At 47.3% G+C, this 20,434-nt stretch overlaps 1 protein-coding gene and 1 long non-coding RNA gene across 3 annotated transcripts; one reads left to right on the top strand and one right to left on the bottom strand.

Annotated features, from left to right (window-relative positions):
* Positions 1-4,231: 4,231 nt before the first annotated feature.
* Positions 4,232-15,636, bottom strand: DDX39B (DExD-box helicase 39B). Of its 2 annotated transcripts, none has more exons than XM_081183173.1 (12): positions 15,508-15,636; positions 14,307-14,423; positions 11,911-12,135; positions 11,654-11,781; positions 11,400-11,492; positions 10,661-10,844; positions 9,763-9,881; positions 7,874-8,005; positions 7,350-7,459; positions 6,318-6,462; positions 5,650-5,797; positions 4,232-5,067 (listed from the first exon to the last, which is right to left on the bottom strand). In XM_081183173.1, the coding sequence occupies exons 3-12, from the start codon at positions 12,119-12,121 to the stop codon at positions 5,051-5,053; spliced, it is 1,287 nt and encodes a 428-aa protein (XP_081039299.1). In that variant the 5' UTR covers positions 12,122-12,135; positions 14,307-14,423; positions 15,508-15,636; the 3' UTR covers positions 4,232-5,050. The 2 variants fall into 2 exon arrangements, with proteins under 2 accessions (XP_081039299.1, XP_081039300.1); XM_081183174.1 differs by lacking the exon at positions 15,508-15,636 and adding an exon at positions 15,407-15,497.
* LOC308581392 lies at positions 12,786-20,327 on the top strand. Its single transcript, XR_014005046.1, has 2 exons — positions 12,786-13,607; positions 19,896-20,327. It is a non-coding gene; the product is annotated as an uncharacterized lncRNA (long non-coding RNA).
* The last annotated feature ends 107 nt before the right edge of the window (positions 20,328-20,434 follow it).

Genomic DNA, 20,434 nt, shown 5'->3' with positions numbered 1-20,434 from the left:
TGCTCCAGAGAAGCGGACACGGAGCAATGGATCCAAACTACAAGAAAGAAGATTCCACCTAAACATTAGGAAGAACTTCCTGACAGTAAGAGCTGTTCGACAGTGGAATTTGCTGCCAAGGAGTGTGGTGGAGTTTCCTACTTTGGAGGTCTTTAAGCAGAGGCTTGACAACCATATGTCAGGAGTGCTCTGATGGTGTTTCCAGCTTGGCAGGGGGTTGGACTCGATGGCCCTTGTGGTCTCTTCCAACTCTGTGATTCTATGATTCTATGATTCATGGCAGTAGAAGTCTTTATTATTTCTTAAATTGGTATACCACCCTTTATCTGTAGATGTCAGGACAGTTCAGATACAAAATTAAAAATACAATAAACAAAACAATAATCCCCCCCCCCCAAGTAAAGCTTGGATTAGTGACAGTGGTGAAAGTTCCTAAATTAGAGGTGTTGTTGTTGTTTAGTCGTTTAGTCGTGTCCATCTCTTCGTGACCCCATGAACCAGAGTACACCAGGCACTCCTGTCTTCCACTGCCTCCTGCAGTTTGGTCAAACTCATGCTGGTAGCTTCGAGAACACTGTCCAACCCTCTCATCCTCTGTCGTCCCCTTCTCCTTGTGCCCTCCATCTTTCCCAACATCAGGGTCTTTTCCAGGGAGTCTTCTCTTCTCATGAGATGGCCCAAAGTCTTGGAGCCTCAGCTTCAGGATCTGTCCTTCCAGTGAGCACTCAGGGCTGATTTCCTTCAGAATGGATAGGTTTGATCTTCTTGCAGTCCATGGGACTCTCAGGAGTCTCCTCCAGCACCAACATTAGAGGTACAGGAACTCAAAGAGTGGCTTGTAAGAGCCATGCGGTCTGAGCCGCAGCAACCAGCTAAGACATGCTCACCTTTTGAGCTTCCCTGGCAGATTGAAGGTGAACAATAGTCTTGATTACCTTCCTCCCAAGTTTACTCTATGGTCTTAACCCCTTCATGCATTAATTAGACGTAAGCGTTGTTGGCTGTATGAGGCTGGTTATCCATTGTTTTCTGGTTCCTGCTTGCAGTCTTCCTTTAGGCATCTGTTTGATTACTGTGAGAACACAATGCTAGATGAGGTAAGCCTTTGGCCTGATCCAGCAGACCGTTTCTTATGTCATGAAAAGAGTCCATTCCCCCAGAAAAATAGCAAGGTTAGGAGCCAAAAGTTAGGAGGAGGAGAAGCTGGACTGATAATACGAGTTGTCATGCCAAAAGAGCTTCTGTCTCTTTAAACCTTACAATTTGAGGCACAGATTATGAACCCCTGGCCTTCCAGATGTTGTTGAGCCATTCTGGCTGACAGCGCTGGCCCACCCATTAGGCAAGGTGAGATAACTGCCTCAGGCATCAGGATCCACAGGGGCAGCAGATCCCAATGTAGATCACTATTTCTCCCTTTGTTCACTCATCCCTTCTTCGCTGGTGAGGAAGGGTGCCATTTTGCGGTTCTCCTCAGGTACCAAAATGTCTTGAGCTGGCCCTGTTGGCTGAGATTTATGGGATCTGGAGGGTTATGGGTTCCCTTGTCCCTGCCATAATTGTTCATATATTAATCACTCGGAGGCTGCAGTTCTAAGCATAGTGGCATTGACTTTTGAGTAAGCGTCGTTTACAATAGCCTATTTATTTTGAAAGAAGTCACTTTGGAACAAATAGCCAGGCACCTATCGAGGATTTACGGCACCCATTTTATTATTTTATTTTTTTAAAGTCTGCTGGGTTCTGCTAAAACCAGCCAGAAAATATGCATGAACTCTTATCGTACCTTTTAAGTGCCATGTCAGAACTAGTTCATTTCCTCATGCTTCTGGCAAGTGCTGCCTTAATGCAGCTACTAATCCATTTCTACAGTGTGAGTGTTCTTTATGGCCTATTAATTTTATCAGAAAGGCATGTCAGATTGTTAACTTCCTCAAGGGGGCAGAGAAGCAGGGTATAAATGTTTTAAATAAATAAAACACATGCTTGTGTTTTCGGTAGCCACCTATTGGACGTACACAGCTGAATAAAAGATGGCAAATGGGCAAAAAAGGAGGGGAAAGACTCTGTTCTGAGACAGATAAAAGATTTTATTCTTAAAAGCACACCTCTGTAGGAATATCAAAAGGCGATCCTTTACCAATTCAGTCTGTTAACCCAGAAGCCCAATGAACAGATACAAGAGCTGCAAAGAATTGTTTTTACAGGATCCCATCTCTCTTCCCTCAGGGATCAGAGATGGTATATTGTCCCCTATTAAATAGTTTTAACTGGGGGTGGGACCACAAGGGACGAGTAAGATATTTCAGGGTATTAACGCATGAAGAGCTGTTTTAATAACCCCAGTGGCCTTTTTTCAGGCACTTGTTAGGTCAGCATAGAAATGAATAGGGGGCCTTGCAGTCACTGTGCATGCTATTTTTCGGGGAGGGAAGGGGCGGGCGATTCCGTTGCTATGGTAACCGCCTACCTTGAGGCCTTTCCCAGCCTAAGCAGAGCTGTGTTACTGTAATTAAGGCAACCCCCTGTAATAATCACCTTTTAACAGCTTTGTCTGCAGGCCTGAACTGGCCATTGGATAGTTCTGGCAAATTCCAGAGGGGGCCAGTCTCCCTGGGACTTTTATGCTCAGCAAGCCAATAATATCCCCTTTAAAAACGACACCTGATTTGCAATTCCTATGGGGGTTGTTAAACTGTGCAGGACCACAGCCAAAAGTGGGGTACACCCTCAGGTTCTCACTTGGAGGAGGAAACAAGGATGGCCGAGTGTGAAAGCAGCAGTTTGGAAATTATGATATATGTAAACTACTAAAGATGAAGTATAATGAAAATCAGATAGGTGGACTTGAGGAAGCCCACTTAACAATGTTTAGAAAAATAAGGATATGACAAGAATTTGTTTGTATTGTCTTTTCTGTTTGTTTTTTGTGTTATAAAATGAATAATGAAGCAGTTTGGGGGATTAAATGTTCGGTGAATGTATTTGTTTCTGTGGTCTGCTCCATAATGGTTTGGAAAGGGGCAGATTCGTCTTTTGGTTAAGTCAGTAGTAGGGGAATGGAGAAAAGCAGCGAAACGCTAACTTCAAGCAACACACTATGAGGTTGGAAGGAAAACCCATCTGGTATACTCTCCCTTTCCTTTTGATGCTGTTAGTGGAATTTTGCAGCAGCTTTTAGAAACTGAAGGAATTAAGTAGACGCGTTTAAGCCAATGACATGAGAATCTAACCAATTCCTTACCTTGCAGCGTTTAAATTTTTTTAGTATGTTTATTTAGGATGTGAAGCCTTACACGTATCAAATCAAAACTAAGCCATGACTTTATGATTGCACCTACTGTCCCCACTTTTTTATGCTGAAAAAGTCCCTCTTGGCTTATACTCAAGTGAGGGTCCTTTCAGGCTGCTGCTCCTTCTTCCTCCTCCGCTGTCGGCGGCGGCGGAGGAACGAGCAGCCCGGAAGCAGCCCTTTGGGGCTGCTTGTTCTTCCTCTAGGCAGCATCCTAGGTAGGCAGGGGGACGGGAGCAGAAGCCCTTTCTGCTGTGCGCGCATGCGCACGTACACATGCACTCCAGCCCACCAGGTGGTTTGGTGAACTGGCTTATACTCGAGTCAACAAGTTTTCCCAGTTTTTTGTGGTAAAATTAGGTGCCTCGGCTTATATTCAGGTCGACTTATACTCTAGTATATACGGTATTTAAGCACTAATAAGCTGCTTGGCACTGGCAACCAGTAACTGACATTTCAATCTAGGTGGGGTGGGGGGCTAGAGGGCAAGCCCTCCATCCCTTCTGTGCCCAGCTTAGCTTTCGGGAGCTTACAATGTAAGGTCGATCTAGTGTCAATTAAGTTCGCTTTCAGCACATAGGCCTTAAAGCACAGAGTATTAAGCAACTGATTAGACAAAACCTAGTATTTTGTCCTGCTTCATTTGCTGTACCTTTCCGTGTATATGACAAGGGTTTGTTATTTAAAAAGTATGTTTAACTCTGGGCTAATCTACCCCAAAAAAGCTCAACAACAACCCCAATTTTCTTAATTTGGAGTCCCCAAAAATAGGGGCGTTATACACGGAAAAATATGGTATATTTATTTTTTAAATTATTCTGTGAGCTGTCCTGCAAACTTTAAAAATTCTTTCAAATAATGTCTCACAAAGAGAGAGAGAATGCACCCCCATACAAGAGATACTCCTATCCTAAAGAATGAAGCCACACCAGCAAAAGGTTACTCACAAGACTAGTTTAATTCAACACCCACAAGAGCTGGGCTCCTTTATTACCAAAAAATAATAGGGTCTCAAAGGGGGACGGGGAAGAGAGAACAAGCCACAACTAAAACATTATCAATCTTTCACTACTAGTTTACCTGCCAAGAAATATCAACTTTAAACAGGGGGGTTAATTTTAACATGCAGACAAAATTAAAAAGTGATAGGGCATACATAACACACACACACGCACATATACGGAAAACAGTCTTTTTAAAAAATGATGAACGGGCGTACGAAAAAATGTTTGTGTTTTTAGTTCCCCATCCAAGGAATTCCCCCCTCCCTATAAAACAAAATGTACTTTTAAATGTCAGGTATCACAGAGCACCCCCAACTAAGCTCCCCTTTTGTACTTCCCATCATCACAGAGGCAGATCACTGGTAGTATTGATGTATGGGTGGGGACAGAGCAATAGGTGGAGTCCCAAAATCTTGTTGGCAGACAGGCAGTGGAGGTCCATCTGAAAGGAGGTCTCATGTGGAGGCTCCAGCAGCAGAACCTTCTTTGTCATCTGAGTGCCAAGTTGAGCAATGAGACTTTTGCCCTGAGGGAGTGCAGGATATCTGCTGATGTCAGCCCCAACTCCCCACTTTGCACAGCCCAGTGATAGATGCTCCTCTATCGGTGCCGCAGGAGTGGGGTGTGGTTTGAGTGTTCCAGACTTGTCGGTCACCTCATTCTCCATCAGATGAAATTAAAAACGTGAAGCTCCAGGGAAGCGGAGGAGGTCAGGAATTTAAACCAAGGGCAACATGAAGAGGCAAAGCCCCCTTTATCGGGTCTGTTCAACTGAAAAGAGACAAAACACATTAGGCAGAACACAGCAGACAAGCGCAGGCTGCCCATTCAATTCTAATGTTTCTGAACAACCTTTCCAGCATTTTTCTGTCTTCTGCAGAAAGTGTCCACCATTACCAAACTAAGTACTTCCCTCCCCCAATTCCACATGGCAAATAGCAACTCCCGCTGAGCCAGCAGTCTGTTCACAGTGACTTCCAGAAGCTCAGTTCATAGGGCATTTTTTCCTCCAAGTGTTCCTTGCTCTCTCATACGGCTCATCCGATTCCTCAAATTTAGATTGAAGTGGAGAGCCCTCAGAACATCAAAGCACCTGGTTCAAAGGTTCAATCCCTGGCATGTACACCACCAAGGCTGGAAATGGCCTATGCCTGAAAAATGTAGCCAATAGGTGTGGACAATACTAAGCTAAATGGAGTAATGGCATAAAGCAGCTTCCCAGCATTCAGTCAACTTATACCTCCCCCTTCAGGTCTCAAATTTCCTGCTTGGCCTCCGATAACAAGCTCTTCCGGCAGTCTAAATCTCCCCTTCTCATTCCAACCGCCATCAAACGTCTCAGGCTGCACTTACTGTAGGAAGAGATGTCAATCTCATCAGGGAGCTCGCTGATGTTCACCTCGAAGCGGTCTTGCACTTCATTCAGGATCTTCGCATCATTCTCATCCGACACAAAAGTTATCGCCAGACCCTTCGTGCCAAAGCGCCCAGCACGAGCCACCTGCGGAAGCCACAAAGGAGAAGATGGGCCCAAGTGCCTGTCGAAGTATTTCCCGGTAAACTGGTACCTTGGGTTAAGTACTTAATTCGTTCTGGAGGTCCGTTCTTAACCTTAAACTGTTCTTAACCTGAAGCACCACTTTAGCTAATGGGGCCTCCTGCTGCCGCTGGAGCACGATTTCTGTTCTCATCCTGAAGCAAAGTTCTTAACCCGAAGCACTATTTCTGGGTTAGCGGAGTCTGTAACCTGAAGTGTATGTAACCCGAGGTACCACTGTACTTCCCCAAAAGTAGGCTGTTCTCTCCAAGGTCAAGTACTGAAAGCAAGAGGCACCAGGGCACGTAAAAACCCACCTTTACCACGGGTGTTGCTCAGGGCTTGAAGAGACATCAAAACAAGTCAGAGACTCTAGTCTGAGCAAACTCATCAGCGCAACACCACCTTGGACTTTTCTATCCTTTTGAACTTGGGCCTCAAAGCTGAGGTTTGGAATCTACCTTCTCGCTAGCCCCACACTCACCCGGTGCAGATAGGTGTCCGAATCCTCTGGCATATCATAATTGAAAGCAATGTTGACCCGCTCAATGTCCATGCCACGACCAAAGAGATTAGTGGCCACCAAGATACGGCGCTGGAAATCTTTGAATTGCTGGTATCGAGACAACCTGCAAGGCCATGAAAATAAGTAATATCTCTAGGCCCCCTAGAAACCCCACCTCTTAGTAGAACACCAGAAAGACAACTCCCACCCCTTTGTTCTACCCTACAAGACAAAACTACCCTTTCAAATAGGAGGCAAAACAAAAAAACAAGACAAAGATGCACACAAATGGCCTGGGCCAAACATGAGCTATGCTTCCACCTCTCTCCTGAAGCAAGCAGGACAAACATCTGGAGGAGGATGCTGTCTCACAGAAGACTCACTGCTTGCTTAATGCAAACAGTCCTGCCTTCTGGAGTAACTGAGAGGAGGAAGCCAACCAAGGAATAAGACAATCACCATACAGAAAACACAACTCCCAAACAGCCTGTGTTTTAACCCACCAGATGTGACTGCCCTTACAAGGCTCACATTCCCTGGTTACGAACTAGACTTTTAGCTCCTCATCAGCCTATGAAAAGTTTTGTCCCCTAGCCACTCCCAAAACTAGGCATTTAAGTTCATGTTGACCCAAACTAGGATCTTGCTAAATGTAAGGCGCTCCAAAATGTCAAGCGCAAGAAGATGTTTCTCTGTACCCACCCCATCCCAAAGCTGATTCAGATGCCAAGAAAGTGGATGTCTGTATCAACTTTACCCAGATGATTCGCATTAATAGTGTTTTCTTGTCCCGGACCCCACTCGTTAAACATCATCTCCTGCCAACAAACTGCAAGAGGAGGAACTTTTATCTATGTCTCAGCAACGTAGCACAGTGACCATTGCTCAGGGCTTAGAAAAGCATCACCGAAAGAGTCAGAGACTCTAGTCTGAAGCAAACTCATCACAGCAAATGAGCCACCTGCATCTCAACCAGCAACCCCCTGCGTCACAGTTCTGTGTCCCTCTCACCTCTCTTCCTGGGGCATACCCCTGTGGATGGCGATGGCCGGGAAGTTCTGCTCCACCAGCAGCTGAGCCAACGCGATGCAGCGCTGCACGGACTTCACAAAGATCACCACCTAGATGGGAAAGTGATGTGTCAATCCTACACCTATTCACAGCTGCCCCTTGATAGCGAAGGGATGTCGCTTTGGCCTCCTGCCAAGTCCCCTCTCGAAAATGGTTGGAGCGGGCATGGAGCCTGCACTCATAGGAAGCCGTGAAGGCAGAACCCAACTTTTCCACCATCAGGTTATCCCCAAGGCGGGTCGCTTTGTGGTCGTCATGCGGGCCAACATTAAGCTTTTAATTTCAGCCTGTGAGACTCAGATCAAGCATCTAGCCAGGAAAAGGATCGGAAGCAGAAGCAGGCTCCCCACATTCTACCAAGTCAACCCTCTTAATCTTTAAAGGTGGACTGGACATTTCAAGTTCTGGTCCCTCCCACATCGAGAAACCCTGACCCTGGGGCAGGGTCTACTTCCAGAAGGCACCTGGTTGAACTCCAGCACATCAAGCAGGTCAAAGAGCTTGCGGTTCTTCTCGTTGTCTTTCAGTTTGACATAGTACTGCTGCAGACCATGCAGCGTCAGCTTGGTCTCGTCATCCACGAAGATCTCCATGGGCTGAGGAGCAAACCCAGGGCCGGTTAGACCAGGGCAAGGCTGACCTGGGCTCGGAGGGAGGGGGTGGGTTGGGGTAGACAAGAAGCACAAAACGGGCACAGGAACAGCTTTTCTCGCCGCATACACGCCCACGGCCCTACGTCCCCTTAGGAAAGATCAGAAAAATGAAGGGACACCCCACCCCCCTTCCGCTTTCAATAAATCTTAAGAAGCCAAAAGCTTCCATCCGAAAGATCCTGGGAGACACTTCTCCCGGCTCAGCCATGAACATTCCCTGCAAAGCATTCTGGGGGAAAGGCTAACACTGCCACCTCTTAATATCCTCCTCCTTTACAAAGCACTAAAACATTAGCCACTTTCAAGATTAGGCAGGGTATGAACTTTAAAAATGAAACACAGGACTCAAACGCCTTCCTTTACGATTTCCTCCCAATCCCCAGTGTTTAAAAAAAAGGAAAAGCAACAGCACAGGAATGAAGTCAGTGCATGTTGAGCAATTTCAACCACCTAAACCATTCTGGCCTTGCGCATCCCTCACAGGCTTCTACCTAATAGCAAGCAGGGGCTCCGGGTCCAGTCATGTACCACATCCCCTGCAATTTCCAACTATCTAGTTACCCAAACTCTGGTGCTTGGAACCAAGGGCCAGCGGAATACACATGGGAAGCAGATTCCACATGGCCCATTCCCTTCCAGAAACTCATCTTTCCACCTGACCCCACAGACCCACTCTCTGCCTCACAAATCCTATTCATTTCAAGATTAATTTGGCATTCCGACTGTCGCTACCTCCAGCCATGATTTGACGGCTCTTTTTTTGCTGGGGAGGGCAGGGGAAGCAGTTTACTTCCCTCTCCCCCCCCCCAGCAGTGAGGACCCTCAAGACAATCCCTTTCCCACATGGCACGGGGGTGGGGTGGGGGGGGGACAGAGAAGAAAGGGGTAATAGAAAATAAAAACAGCACGCTTTTCCCAGTTCAGAACAAAAAAAGGATAAAACTTCTCCTCCAGGTCGCCAGGCACGTCTGTTCCACTGGCTGCAGCCGGTCCCTTGGATCCCTCGGGGAGTCCTTCGCCGCAGGTCTCCAGAGTGCCAGCCAGTGAGTGGGCAGGGCAGGACAGGGCAAGGAGGGCAGGATTGTGTGCGTGCGTGCTGCCGGTGCGTGTGTACCCGAGCGTAATGCATGGGGGTGAGGAGCCAAGAAAACTACACTTGCCTGGGTGTGAGGGGGCCAGGATCTTCTGAACGTGGGTGTGTGGGGGCCAGGATCTTCGGAACACGGTGCTGACCAGCAGGTGGATCCCACGCTGAAGGGAGTGCAGGGAATACAGGATAAAGAGCAGGGGGGCGCCGTGTATGCTGCGCCACCCGCCAAGTGTGGAGGCGGGAAGAGGATCCTTCTGGAATGGATCCCCTCCCATCACTAACGTGGACACTCTCTAGGTCGTGTGTGCCAGCTGGGCAGAGGATGATCGTGGTGTGTGGGTGCTCTCTAGCCCTTTTGGGAGAGGCCTCTCGTTCGTGTGTGCAAATATGCGGCTGGCTAGCGTAACCCGAATGATCTTCCGGAAGGTATGTGCCCTACAAGTGCCTTAGGGGGACTGGGGTAGCCGGTGGGCAGCAGCGGTGCAGCCCAGGGTGCTGTAGGCAGTGGTGGCGGTCTAAGCTCTGGCCCCCTGCTCCTTCCCTGGACGGGGAGGAAGGGAGGCTGGCCGGCCGGCCAGGTGGATAAAGAAGGTAGAAGGGGTTTAATTACGTCTTGCATGAATTTGCGGCACACAGGGCGGATTTCCTTGCTGAGTGTGGCACTGAACATCATGACCTGCTTTTCGTGCGGGGTCATGCGGAAGATCTCCTGGACGTCCCGGCGCATATCTGCAAGGAAGAAAAGGACCAGTGGGTTAGAAATGGCTCTCTGTGACACTCCAGGAATCCAATAGGTCTCCTCTCCTCCACTGCCAAACCATATCCACTTAAGGAAGTTATTCCAGTCTCACAAACACTTAATAGCTCTTATGGTGCTTTTTTTCAGAGGACTGAGCATTCATGAGAAGAGTATGGGCAACTTTTTAAGGTGTATATACCCATACGTTACTGTCTGCCTTTCTATCTTCAGTTGCTATAACTGGCCAATAACTGTACTACTGCTTTACTGTATCGTAAATCTGTATCTGATATAATCTGTATCTGACTGTAAGCTGCCTCAAGTTCAATTTCTCACACACACAGTAGGGGAAAGAAATCTCATGCTGTTTGTACATTCTCTGGGTTGGCTCCTGACTTGCACTCTGTAGTGTTACACTCACCCAATGCTTTGCTGGAAGAAGGGGGAGGCAAAACAGTTTGCAGAGATTCCCCCTTCCCCCAGCAGTCCTCCCTCCATACAGAGCAGTAATGGAAGCATTAGCCAAAGCACTTCCCCAGCTTCCTTCAGCAGGCGCCTCCGCTGAAATAACAGCCCCTTCCACAAAAAAGGAACAGCCCTGGATCTAACCCAACGTGCTCAGAAATAGTAAGCATTCTTGCTCTTGCTCTGGAAAACACAGCTTCAAAGAAGTCAAAAGCATGGACACCCGGCTGACCCAAGCAGTACCTTCCTTGCTGTCCAACTACTAAGCCCAACCCCCACGGATCACATGCACACAGCCCCTCACCAAGCTGCTCAAGCATCTTGTCACATTCGTCCAGGATGAAGTGCTTGATGTGCTTGAGGTTGAGGCTCTTGTTGCGGGCCAAGGCCAGGATGCGGCCCGGGGTCCCCACCACAATGTGGGGGCAGTTCTTCTTCAGCACCTCTTCGTCCTTCTTGATGGACAGGCCCCCAAAGAACACCGCCACCTGGGAGGGAGGGAAAGAGAGGGAACTTTCAAATAAAGGCTGGCAGCCAAGAGAAACAAAAGCCCCAAGGGTGCAGAAATGGGTAAAAATAAATGAAAACAGGACGTAGGCAGGATGCAAACACTGTCAAATAAGTAATTTGACAGAAATTGCCTCATGTTAGTTTCATCCCCAAGCCATGAAATCGTCCACACCTCTCCCACCGTACTCTTAGGTATATTTTCTACTGTTCACTCCCATACAGGCAAAGAAGAAGAGTTTGGATTTGATATCCCGCTTTATCACTCCCCTTCAGGAGTCTCAAAGCGGCTAACATTCTCCTTTCCCTTCCTCCCCCACAAGAAACACTCTGTGAGGTGAGTGGGGCTGAGAGACTTCAGAGAAGTGTGACTGGCCCAAGGTCACCCAGCAGCTGCATGTGGAGGAGCAGGGAAGGGAACCCGGTTCCCCAGATTACGAGACTACCGCTCTTAACCACTACACCACACTGGCTCTCAAAACATTGTACATGGACTTGAGCAGGGACAACAGCTGTGGCAGCCCTTCGTCTCTCACCTTGACGCTGGGCATGTACTTGGAGAAGCGCTCATACTCCTTGCTGATCTGGAAGGCCAACTCACGGGTGTGACACATCACCAGCACCGACACCTGTGAAGGAAGGAGGAAATATGTTTTAAGAAGCCCCTGCTGATTACTTCCGGCACTCTAGCAGATTCTCATTCAGGTCTGTTTAAGCTGGCAGGCTGTCATGCTCCCTCCTCAAAACCCATCCACCATTTTGAAAAACTGCTTTCCTTTCTGAAACATACCTGACCAGTGACTGGCTCCAACTGCTGTAGTGTAGCAAGAACAAAGACGGCAGTCTTGCCCATGCCAGATTTGGCCTGGCACAGGACATCCATGCCCAAGATGGCCTGTGGGATACACTCGTGTTGCACTGCATTGAGAATATGAAAAAGTACAATGAATACCTCCTGGCAGGTCAGGGATCTCAGAAGCACTTACATTCAGCCCTCCTTTGCTAACTTTCTGAAATATCCCCACCAGACAAGGCACCCGGGCTCACCTTCAGAGGGGTGTTCAAAGCCACAATCAACAATGGCACGCAGCAGCTCTGGTTTTAACAGGAAATCCCGGAAGCCAGAGCTGTGGATGGAGACATAGGACCCCTTGACATCTTTCTTAGTTGGGACGTCCACCCCATCTCCAGCTGCCTGATTTTCCACCTCATCATCTTCGTAATCCAGAAGTTCATTGTCAACATCGTTCTCGGTCATGGTGATGCCTCTCTCTAAAAAACGAAACGAAGACTTAGCATAAAAGTGCATAAATAGTACGGCCAAACAATATAAGAGGTAACAGACTGACAATTATAAAGGTTGAACGTAAGCAAGTAAAGTGCAGTTATCATTCGCAATAGCTTGGTTGGTGAAAGCACAACCTTCCTACTTAAAGCTTATGTTAATTAACGCCTGTATTGTTTGAGGAAGCCCTTGCCTCACTTCAGGCCTCAACAAACACAACCAGATTTACAGGTTCAGAGCAAAGTCCTCCTTTGAAGTTTCTTTGCTGAATAATTCAACTTTTAGGTCAGCGACAATGTGTCCTGGAAGATTGCAATGTTCTTCCATTGGTTATGTAGATCCTTCTGCTGCCTGCACAGGGCAGAAAGGATGTTCTCTACACAAAATAATAAATGGGCAGAAACCTGACATCAAAAATTGAAAGATTCATGCTGTACACTTGTCTGTTCCTTTGCCACCATCTTTTCAAGCTGCATATGTATGCAAGTATTTTTATCTGCCCTTTTTATCACTGTTGCACTTAAAACAAGAAAAAGACAACATTTAGAAACCAGCAGAATATTTCAGTTCTCGCAAGACACTGTGGATAACACCATACCTCCGAGATTTTATTTTTTAAAAATAGCTAATGATGCGTATAGCTCTATAGTCTTATACCACATTAAATCAGAATCTCTTAGAAAAGTACTTTGGTCTGTCACATCTAGAATAATTTGCATTCTAAAGGGAATGAGGATAAGACTCACATTGGCCTCATATGATTTTACTTAACATGAGCCTCCTTTATGAGGGCCAGATTGTTCATAAAGAACATGCATGAAGTACTAGAGAAGAAAGGCAAATCCTCTGAGCAGCACTTCAAGTCAGTTACAGGGACTCTGCAGCTCTTCAAATGTTGCTGAGACTCCACTTTCCATCAGCTCCAAGAAGGATGGCCAAGGGTCAGGAATGATGGGAGTTGTAGTCTAGCAACACCTGGAGGGTGGCACATCCCCTACCCCCAATTTTTATGACATGCATAAAAATTACTGATACGTTTTCATATACCACAAACACCCATGGCATACTTAATTTACCAGTGTTTATGGTGCCAAGATAGGGACGTGGGTGGCGCTGTGGGTAAAACCTCAGCGCCTAGGGCTTGCCGATCGTATGGTCCGCGGTTCGAATCCCCACGGTGGGTTGCGCGCCCGTTGCTCGGTCCCAGCGCTTGCCAACCTAGCAGTTCAAAAGCACCCGTGGGTGCAAGTAGATAAATAGGAACCGCTTACTAGCGGGAAGGTAAACGGCGTTTCCGTGTGCTGCTCTGGCTCGCCAGCTGCAGCTTCGTCACGCTGGCCACGTGACCCGGAAGTGTCTGCGGACAGCGCTGGCTCCCGGCCTCTAGAGTGAGATGAGCGCACAACCCTAGAGTCTGTCAAGACTGGCCCGTACGGGCAGGGGTACCTTTACCTTTATGGTGCCACGATAGTATACTTTCTTGCTACAGTGGTGCCTCGCAAGACGAAAAGAAGCACCTCCAAAACGGAAAACTCTTTCATCTAGCGAGTTTTCCGTCTTGCGGGGCACCACTGTATTTCTGCAACAGAGCAATATGGCTATTCCTCTGGCAGGTTTTGGAAAAGTGTGTATAAGGGGTGCAAGTGGGACCCCCTAAAAGTTGCATGCGTTGCATTTGGACAGCAACAATCCTAAGCTCACTATGCCCTGAAAAAGCTAGTTACCCCAACAATTCCTCCTCATCACATAAGCCCATGAAAACATGCCTCCATGCAGATGGCTTTGCAGCTTTACATTTATGCTCATAACAGACATGTTGGGCACCCTGAAAACACATGCAGCTAAAGATAAGCACCCTCACTTCATCTCTAAGGGGGGGGGAGGAGGAGAGATGGGCAAGAAAATGAGGGAGCCAGGCACACATCCACAATTCCCCACTTCCAAATCAATGCAGGAGCTTTCTAAGATATTAGGATTCTCAGATCCACGTATCATATACGACACCAGTTACAGGACAAAAGAGAATGGCACCAGGAAACTGAAATTTACAGCTCCTAAGAGAAGTCCCATTCTTGAGGTGCTGCCTGAAGCACAGTTGCAACACCAAAAGAAGAGATTCAAGAACAGCCACCTAAGAACCCTCCTAGATAAATCTCACTCACCAGCACTGAGTCAAAATGGGTGTTATTTTTTTGATGGAATTTCTTGTTGACTCTTTCCTCACGCCTTTCCTACACAACAGCAGCTTTTTCTTCTTTTATCCTACAAAATCCACCTTAAAAATAGAAAAAGAAAACCTCTGTATTCCAGCACATTAAATTCCCAGAGAAACCCTCTCCTGCAACAGCAATTTAGTGTTCTCTTGTAGCGCCAGGAGAATACACTCCACGTGGGTACGATCCCTAAAGATATTACACCCACTCCACTTGGCCGTGCTCAGACCATACAAAGGATGAACTAAAAAAAGTTATGCAGGGTTGCAGCTTCCTAGTACAAGTATGGCAAACTGCACTAAAATCACGCTCCCAAAACAATCCATTGCATACATTTCGGTCCAAAACGTAATCTTAAAAAAGAAAAATAGCTTGGATCTCCTGCCTCACTTGCCATTCATTGCTCTGCATTTTAATCTGTTCCATTGCAACCCATCTCATTACACCCAGTGGAGATCAGACCACCTAAACCCGCACTCTTCCCAAATAGCAAACATGGGAAAGAAAGACCCCTAGAATATTTAATCTGCAAACCCGCACGAACTGCATGAATAAACCCCCCAGCAAGGATCCGCTAAAGCGGCACGTTTGCGGCTGCATCTCAAAACCCCGTTATGTGAGGAAAGGGATCCCACCCGTCTCTTCTCTAGATGCAATTTCCCCCTCCCCACAATTACCCCATAATTGTCTCATCGTGTACAGTGCGCTATTGAGAAAAAGCCGTTTGGAAATGGGGGCCGGGGGGCGGCTAGACACACCAGAATTAAAACCCTCTGTATTTCTAGTTTCTAATTCTGAGCTAAAAAGGAAGGCACAAGGGGTCTCTCTAACCAAAGGACCACGCTTGGGAGGCCTAGTTAACGCCACAAGGAGGATGTTTCCCGATTACGAACAGCTCACGGGGAACAGCGCGCAAAAGAAAAAGGGCGCCATCTTAAATTCTACTACTTAGCATTGCAATGGCAGGGGATAAGGCACCCCCCCGCCCACTCCCGACTCAATTTTTGGAGGTCCAGACGGGCAAGCGGCCCCCCCAAAAACGAACCATCGGTAGAAAAATGCCTGGAGAAACGATATCCACCCTGATATGGGGCGGATGGCACAACCGAGGGCGGATGGAGGCGCGATTGTCGGGGAGCACCTTACCTTTTACGAAGGGGAGGAGTCGAAGAGCTACGCTGAACAGCGACCACAGCAGAAAGTGCGCAGCTTCCGGTAAAGGGGAAGGAGGTCACCGGAAGCCCCGGGTGGGAATCTGTCGCGAGGACCCCGCGGGTTTCTCGCGGGGCTTGTCTAATTGAGAGCCTGACTAGAAATTGGTTAATTTCAAACAGATCTTCTTGGGGTTGTGAAAATTCAAATGAAAGGCTGCTCGTTTCTTTTCGCCGAGAGGCTTGCCTGCCATTTTGTTTCACAGCAGCAACGGGGCAGAAATTCAACTGGAGCAGTTTCCCCCCTAACTTGCTGGGAATCTGCACCCTGCTGAGTTGCATACCTGCCGTGCAAACTGTTAAGATCGCAAGAGGAAACAAGTAGTAACAAAAGACTTTCCCACACGGGCGCCTTCTTTAGTTTCAACCTTTCGCTGTGTTATAAGAATTCTAAGGTCTCAAATATAGAATAAATATTCATAAATACACACATATCGAAATATATATAACCCATGTGTCTGAAATAGTATGGGAGAGCAATCCTGAAGCCACTTTGACTCTCGCAGTGACCTCAAATATTCCTCTACCAGGGGCCTGCAAACTTTTTCTGTCCACTGTCCCTCAGACCTTGTGGGCGGCCGAACTATATGTTGGGGGGGGGGGAATGTAAAAACACGCTGATTCCCAGACAGTCCACGGGCCGGATTTAGAAGGCGATTGGGCCGGATCTGGCCCCCGGGCCTTAGCTTGCCTACCCATGCTCTACAGTAACGGAGGCAAATAGGGAAAGCCTTCCCATTGTTTTTTTGCTTACAAATCCTGTCTAAAGGGCGTATTTGTGTATGAATAGGATGAGTCTGTGACCTGGACTCAGGAACTAAAGTATTAACCATCACACAAAAAATGTCCAGGTTGCCCAGGTAATGCAATCAGTGACCATTATCAGGTATCCTGGCAGACAGGATTTCTGCTGTAGACCAGTGTTTCCCAACCTTTTTTGGGCAAAGGCACACTTGTTTCATGAAAAAAATCTCGAGGCACACCACCATGCCAGATGGGGAAAGGTCACTTTTTACTTATGTAAAAAATAATAATAAAATAGTAACAGCATAGAAGGTAATGGTTAGGCTAGCATCCCTCTTCCAAATATGCTAGGTTTTTATTTGCAGGGACTGTTCTACATGGGAAAGCATTCAGCACTGTCATTCTCCCATCTGCCATCTGAATTGGTACTATTCTGGGTCAACTTACTCTGCTGCATGTGTAGATGAAAATGGCACCAAGTGTGGGGGAGGGGGCAGAACAGGTTTCAGATACAGGATATTAAGCATACACGTACTTCAGATTGAACTGGTTGCTTGCTTTGCAAGTTTTCATTTGCCAAATGACTGCCTTGGCAAGCGCAATACCTACCAGGCTCAACGCCGGTCTCGCGCTGCCGCTTCCCGCGCTCTCAAGGACCCGGGAGGAGGAAGGCGTGAAGGGAATCCCGAAGGCGCGAAAACCTCGCGCATGCGCAGGCCTTCCGCCTGCGACAGCCCAGTAGGCCGGCCGAAGCGAGCGGCGATGGGATGTGGGAGGGAGCTCGCTCGCCGCCCCGCGTGTGCCTATGTGGGGCACGTTACAGCCCCGTGACGTCAGTGCCACGCAGGCAGCCAGGCAGGCAGACGGCGAGAGCCCCGCGCTGGGCGGCCTCTCCTCGCCGCCGCCACCCCACCTCTCGCCGCCCGACTCACCCGCCTCCCTCCCACGGCACACCAGGCAACGTCTCGCGGCACACTAGTGTGCCGCGGAACACCGGTTGGGAAACACTGCTGTAGACCGCCTCCTATGATGTATGTATGATTATTTTGGGGTGGTCTTTGATTAATGAGTTGGGCAATGTCAAAAGTCTTTAAAGGTTCCTGCAGAGGGTCTCTCAGGGTCTCTCCCTCCTTGGAAGGATAGGGAATCTGTTGCAACAGAAAAATAAATAAATATCTGCCTTGCTTTCCACTGGATCCTGCCTCCATCCATTCTTCTCTGACCGATCATGGACTTAGGGGACTCAGAGTCCCATGGGGAGTTGGGCTGCAAAAGCCAAACCCCAATTTATACATCAATTGGTGTCTCAGAGCTACAACATAAACGGTCACATTCTTCCTATGTTCACCTTATTTTAAAATGTTGCCTTAAATATACAGAATCAAGGCTGTGGACCAGTTCGACTCAGCATTGTCTACACCAGGGAGAACCAACTAGGGCGCCCTTCAAATGTTATGGGGCTTCAATTCTCACAAGCCCCTGCCAGCATTGGCAGTGATCAGGGCTGAAAGGAGATCTAGCCCAATAACAATGGGAGGGGTAGTTTCTGCCTTGCACCTTGCATTTATAGAAAGGCAAGCAAGCAGGCGCAACAAGCCCCCTGGTTATGACCTCATTCTCCTGGGTGGGACTTCAAAGCACATTGCATTCTTGGTTCTGCCCCAGATTAGTCTGCTTATTTCTTTTGGAAGTTTGGAATAAGGAAGATTTAAGAGCAGGGGCCCTCGCAGACTTCCAGCTCCCATAACTCCACGTGGTGTTCTCCACACGGCCTGCTTTCTTTCATTAACGTGAAGATTGCATGCTTCGTTCCTGAGATGAAACCAATTATTTTCTCTTGAAACCCGTTTCTTTTAGAATCTTTCTTGCCGTCTGCATGGAGACATGTCTAAAGCCTCGTTTCTGTGACTTCCGAAGTTCTGTATATAAAGACTTTTGCTTCTTCATAAAGTGTCATCCATGTGGTTCGCTTTTAGCCTACGCTATTGTAGGGGACACATGTTAAAAACTGGATGGGAGTGAATTCAACTCAGGACAGATCCCGCTGAAATAGCTCCCACAATGCTTCTCTCCCCATTCCCATAGCGTCATGGTATTATGCTGGATTAGTATTCTGGGTTTAAATATCACAGTAGACCTGTTCCGTTCTCTCCGCTACACACTTTTAATATTGGGATGATTATGAGGGCTTATCATTTTTCCTTTCTCCTTCTGTGTTGGAACTCCTATCCGGGGACTTCCCTGGCTTTTTTCTGGCCCGTGTAAGACCAGTCTGGATAGTTAGCCTTGGTGAAGACTTGATGTTTTTATCCCCCAAATTTTTTTGATTGAGTTTCCACTGAAATGAGGCTGCATTTTAATGTTTTAATGTTGTATTTTAATCTTGTTTTTAAGCTGTATTTCAATCAATTGTTTTTATATTTGGTGTTAGCCGCCCTGAGCCCGGTCTTGGCTGGGGAGGGCGGGGTATAAATAAAATTTGTTGTTGTTGTTGTTGTTGTTGTTATCTTCTTACATAGTGAATTATCTTACATTAATTGAATGGGATATGTTCCCAGGTTTAGGACTGCAGCTTTAGGGTACAACCCTGTACTTGAGCTATTAAGGCAATAGGATATGACTCTTGTCTTGCCCCTATAGCCAGTGACTTATCTCTCCGATATGGGCTGTGTGCACATTTTACCTTGAAGGCACATTGAAAGCACCTTCTTTCGCCTCAAATAAGTCTGCATGTCTATTATAACCTTCCCACGAGACCTTATGTTGAAGAGCAGGTACCAAGTCATATAAATAAAAAATATATTTTAAAACAAATACTAGTCACATTATTTCACCTGCTGACACTGACCCATCTCCCTCAGATACCAGGGGGTCTCGCCCCACAGATGTATAATAAGCACTTTTTAATCCATTTCAACCGTAATGACACTTTTTATTAATCATGTTTGGAAGTGACTATTGAAACGTCCAGTTGTACATTTGTGGGGAGGGTGGGACCAGGGAGGAGTCCTGGAGTACAACACTAGCAGAACAAAAATGAGGAGCTACGTTTTCGGCACACGTACAGACACCAGCAGGAAGCGAGGGGGCACTCCCAAAAACCCCTTTGCCCCAGTTTTCTCGACATACCCCTTCATGCCACGGGGTGCAGCAAAACAGAGAGAGGAACCGAGAACTGCGATGTGGAAGGTGATGGACCCATTTTGAAGGGCTCAGCTAAGGGGACCTTACTGCCCTTAAAATATATATATATATATATTGTGGGAGCAGAGAAACAGGGAACTATGCAGAGACAAAATAAAGTTTTATAGAGCAGGGATGTGGAATCTCAGGCCCTCCACACTTCCCTATTTGGGCCTCAGGGTTTTTTTCAAGCCACACTCTTCCTTTTGCTTTGCTCCATGCTTGAGTGTTTTTGCCTGACTGGAATTTGTCCTTGATTGTGCCTATTGTTTGCCTGTTTAGAGAGATGTGTAGCTCTGTAAAAACCTCTGGTTTTTGTGGCGGAAATGCAGCCTATTGTACGAAGAAGAAGAAGAAGAGTTTGGATTTGATATCCCGCCTTTCACTCCCTTTAAGGAGTCTCAAAGCGGCTAACATTCTCCTTTCCCTTCCTCCCCCACATCAAACACTCTGTGAGGTGAGTGGGGCTGAGAGACTTCAAGGAAGTCTGACTGGCCCAAGGTCACCCAGCAGCTGCATGTGGAGGAGCGGAGACGCGAACCCGGTTCCCCAGATTACGAGACTACCGCTCTTAACTACTACACCACACTGGCTCTCTTTTACGAAGGCAAAAAGTCAGTTGCTCTGCCCAGTTTTGCCCCAGAAGGTTGCCCACAAGAAAACATGGCCCCCTTCCTTACTCCTATTGCTGATAAAAGGTTGAGAGCATTCATAAAACTGAGTAAATTTTCATGCCACCAGCTTGCTGTTTCAGTCTGGGATAATGGAATGGTGATAACCATCGTTTGCTATTTTCAGCCTTAGATATGAGATATGATAGAAGTATTTTTTTAAAAAAAATGGTGGGGGATTATAGGAGCACAGGAAGCTGAAACGTGCTGGAGACTGGGAGGAACAGAGGTTCTAGGAGCATGTAAAGTTGGAACTTGAGGCAG

This window comes from Podarcis bocagei (assembly GCF_964188305.1).
Source record: "Podarcis bocagei genome assembly, chromosome: 2".
In the NCBI taxonomy this organism is placed as follows: Eukaryota; Metazoa; Chordata; class Lepidosauria; order Squamata; family Lacertidae; genus Podarcis; species Podarcis bocagei.
The sequence above is the reverse complement of the archived record's forward strand: the minus strand, read 5'-3'. Positions and strand labels throughout refer to the sequence as shown.

Coding starts and splice junctions, on each gene's coding strand:
- DDX39B (XM_081183173.1), bottom strand. CDS start 12,121: ATGACCGAGAACGATGTTGACAATGAACTTCTGGATTACGAAGATGAT. Junction 8,006..9,762: donor GCCGCAAATTCATGCAAGAC/GTAATTAAACCC, acceptor TTTGCTCCTCAG/CCCATGGAGATCTTCGTGGA. Junction 7,460..7,873: donor ATGTGCTGGAGTTCAACCAG/GTGCCTTCTGGA, acceptor TTTCCCATCTAG/GTGGTGATCTTTGTGAAGTC.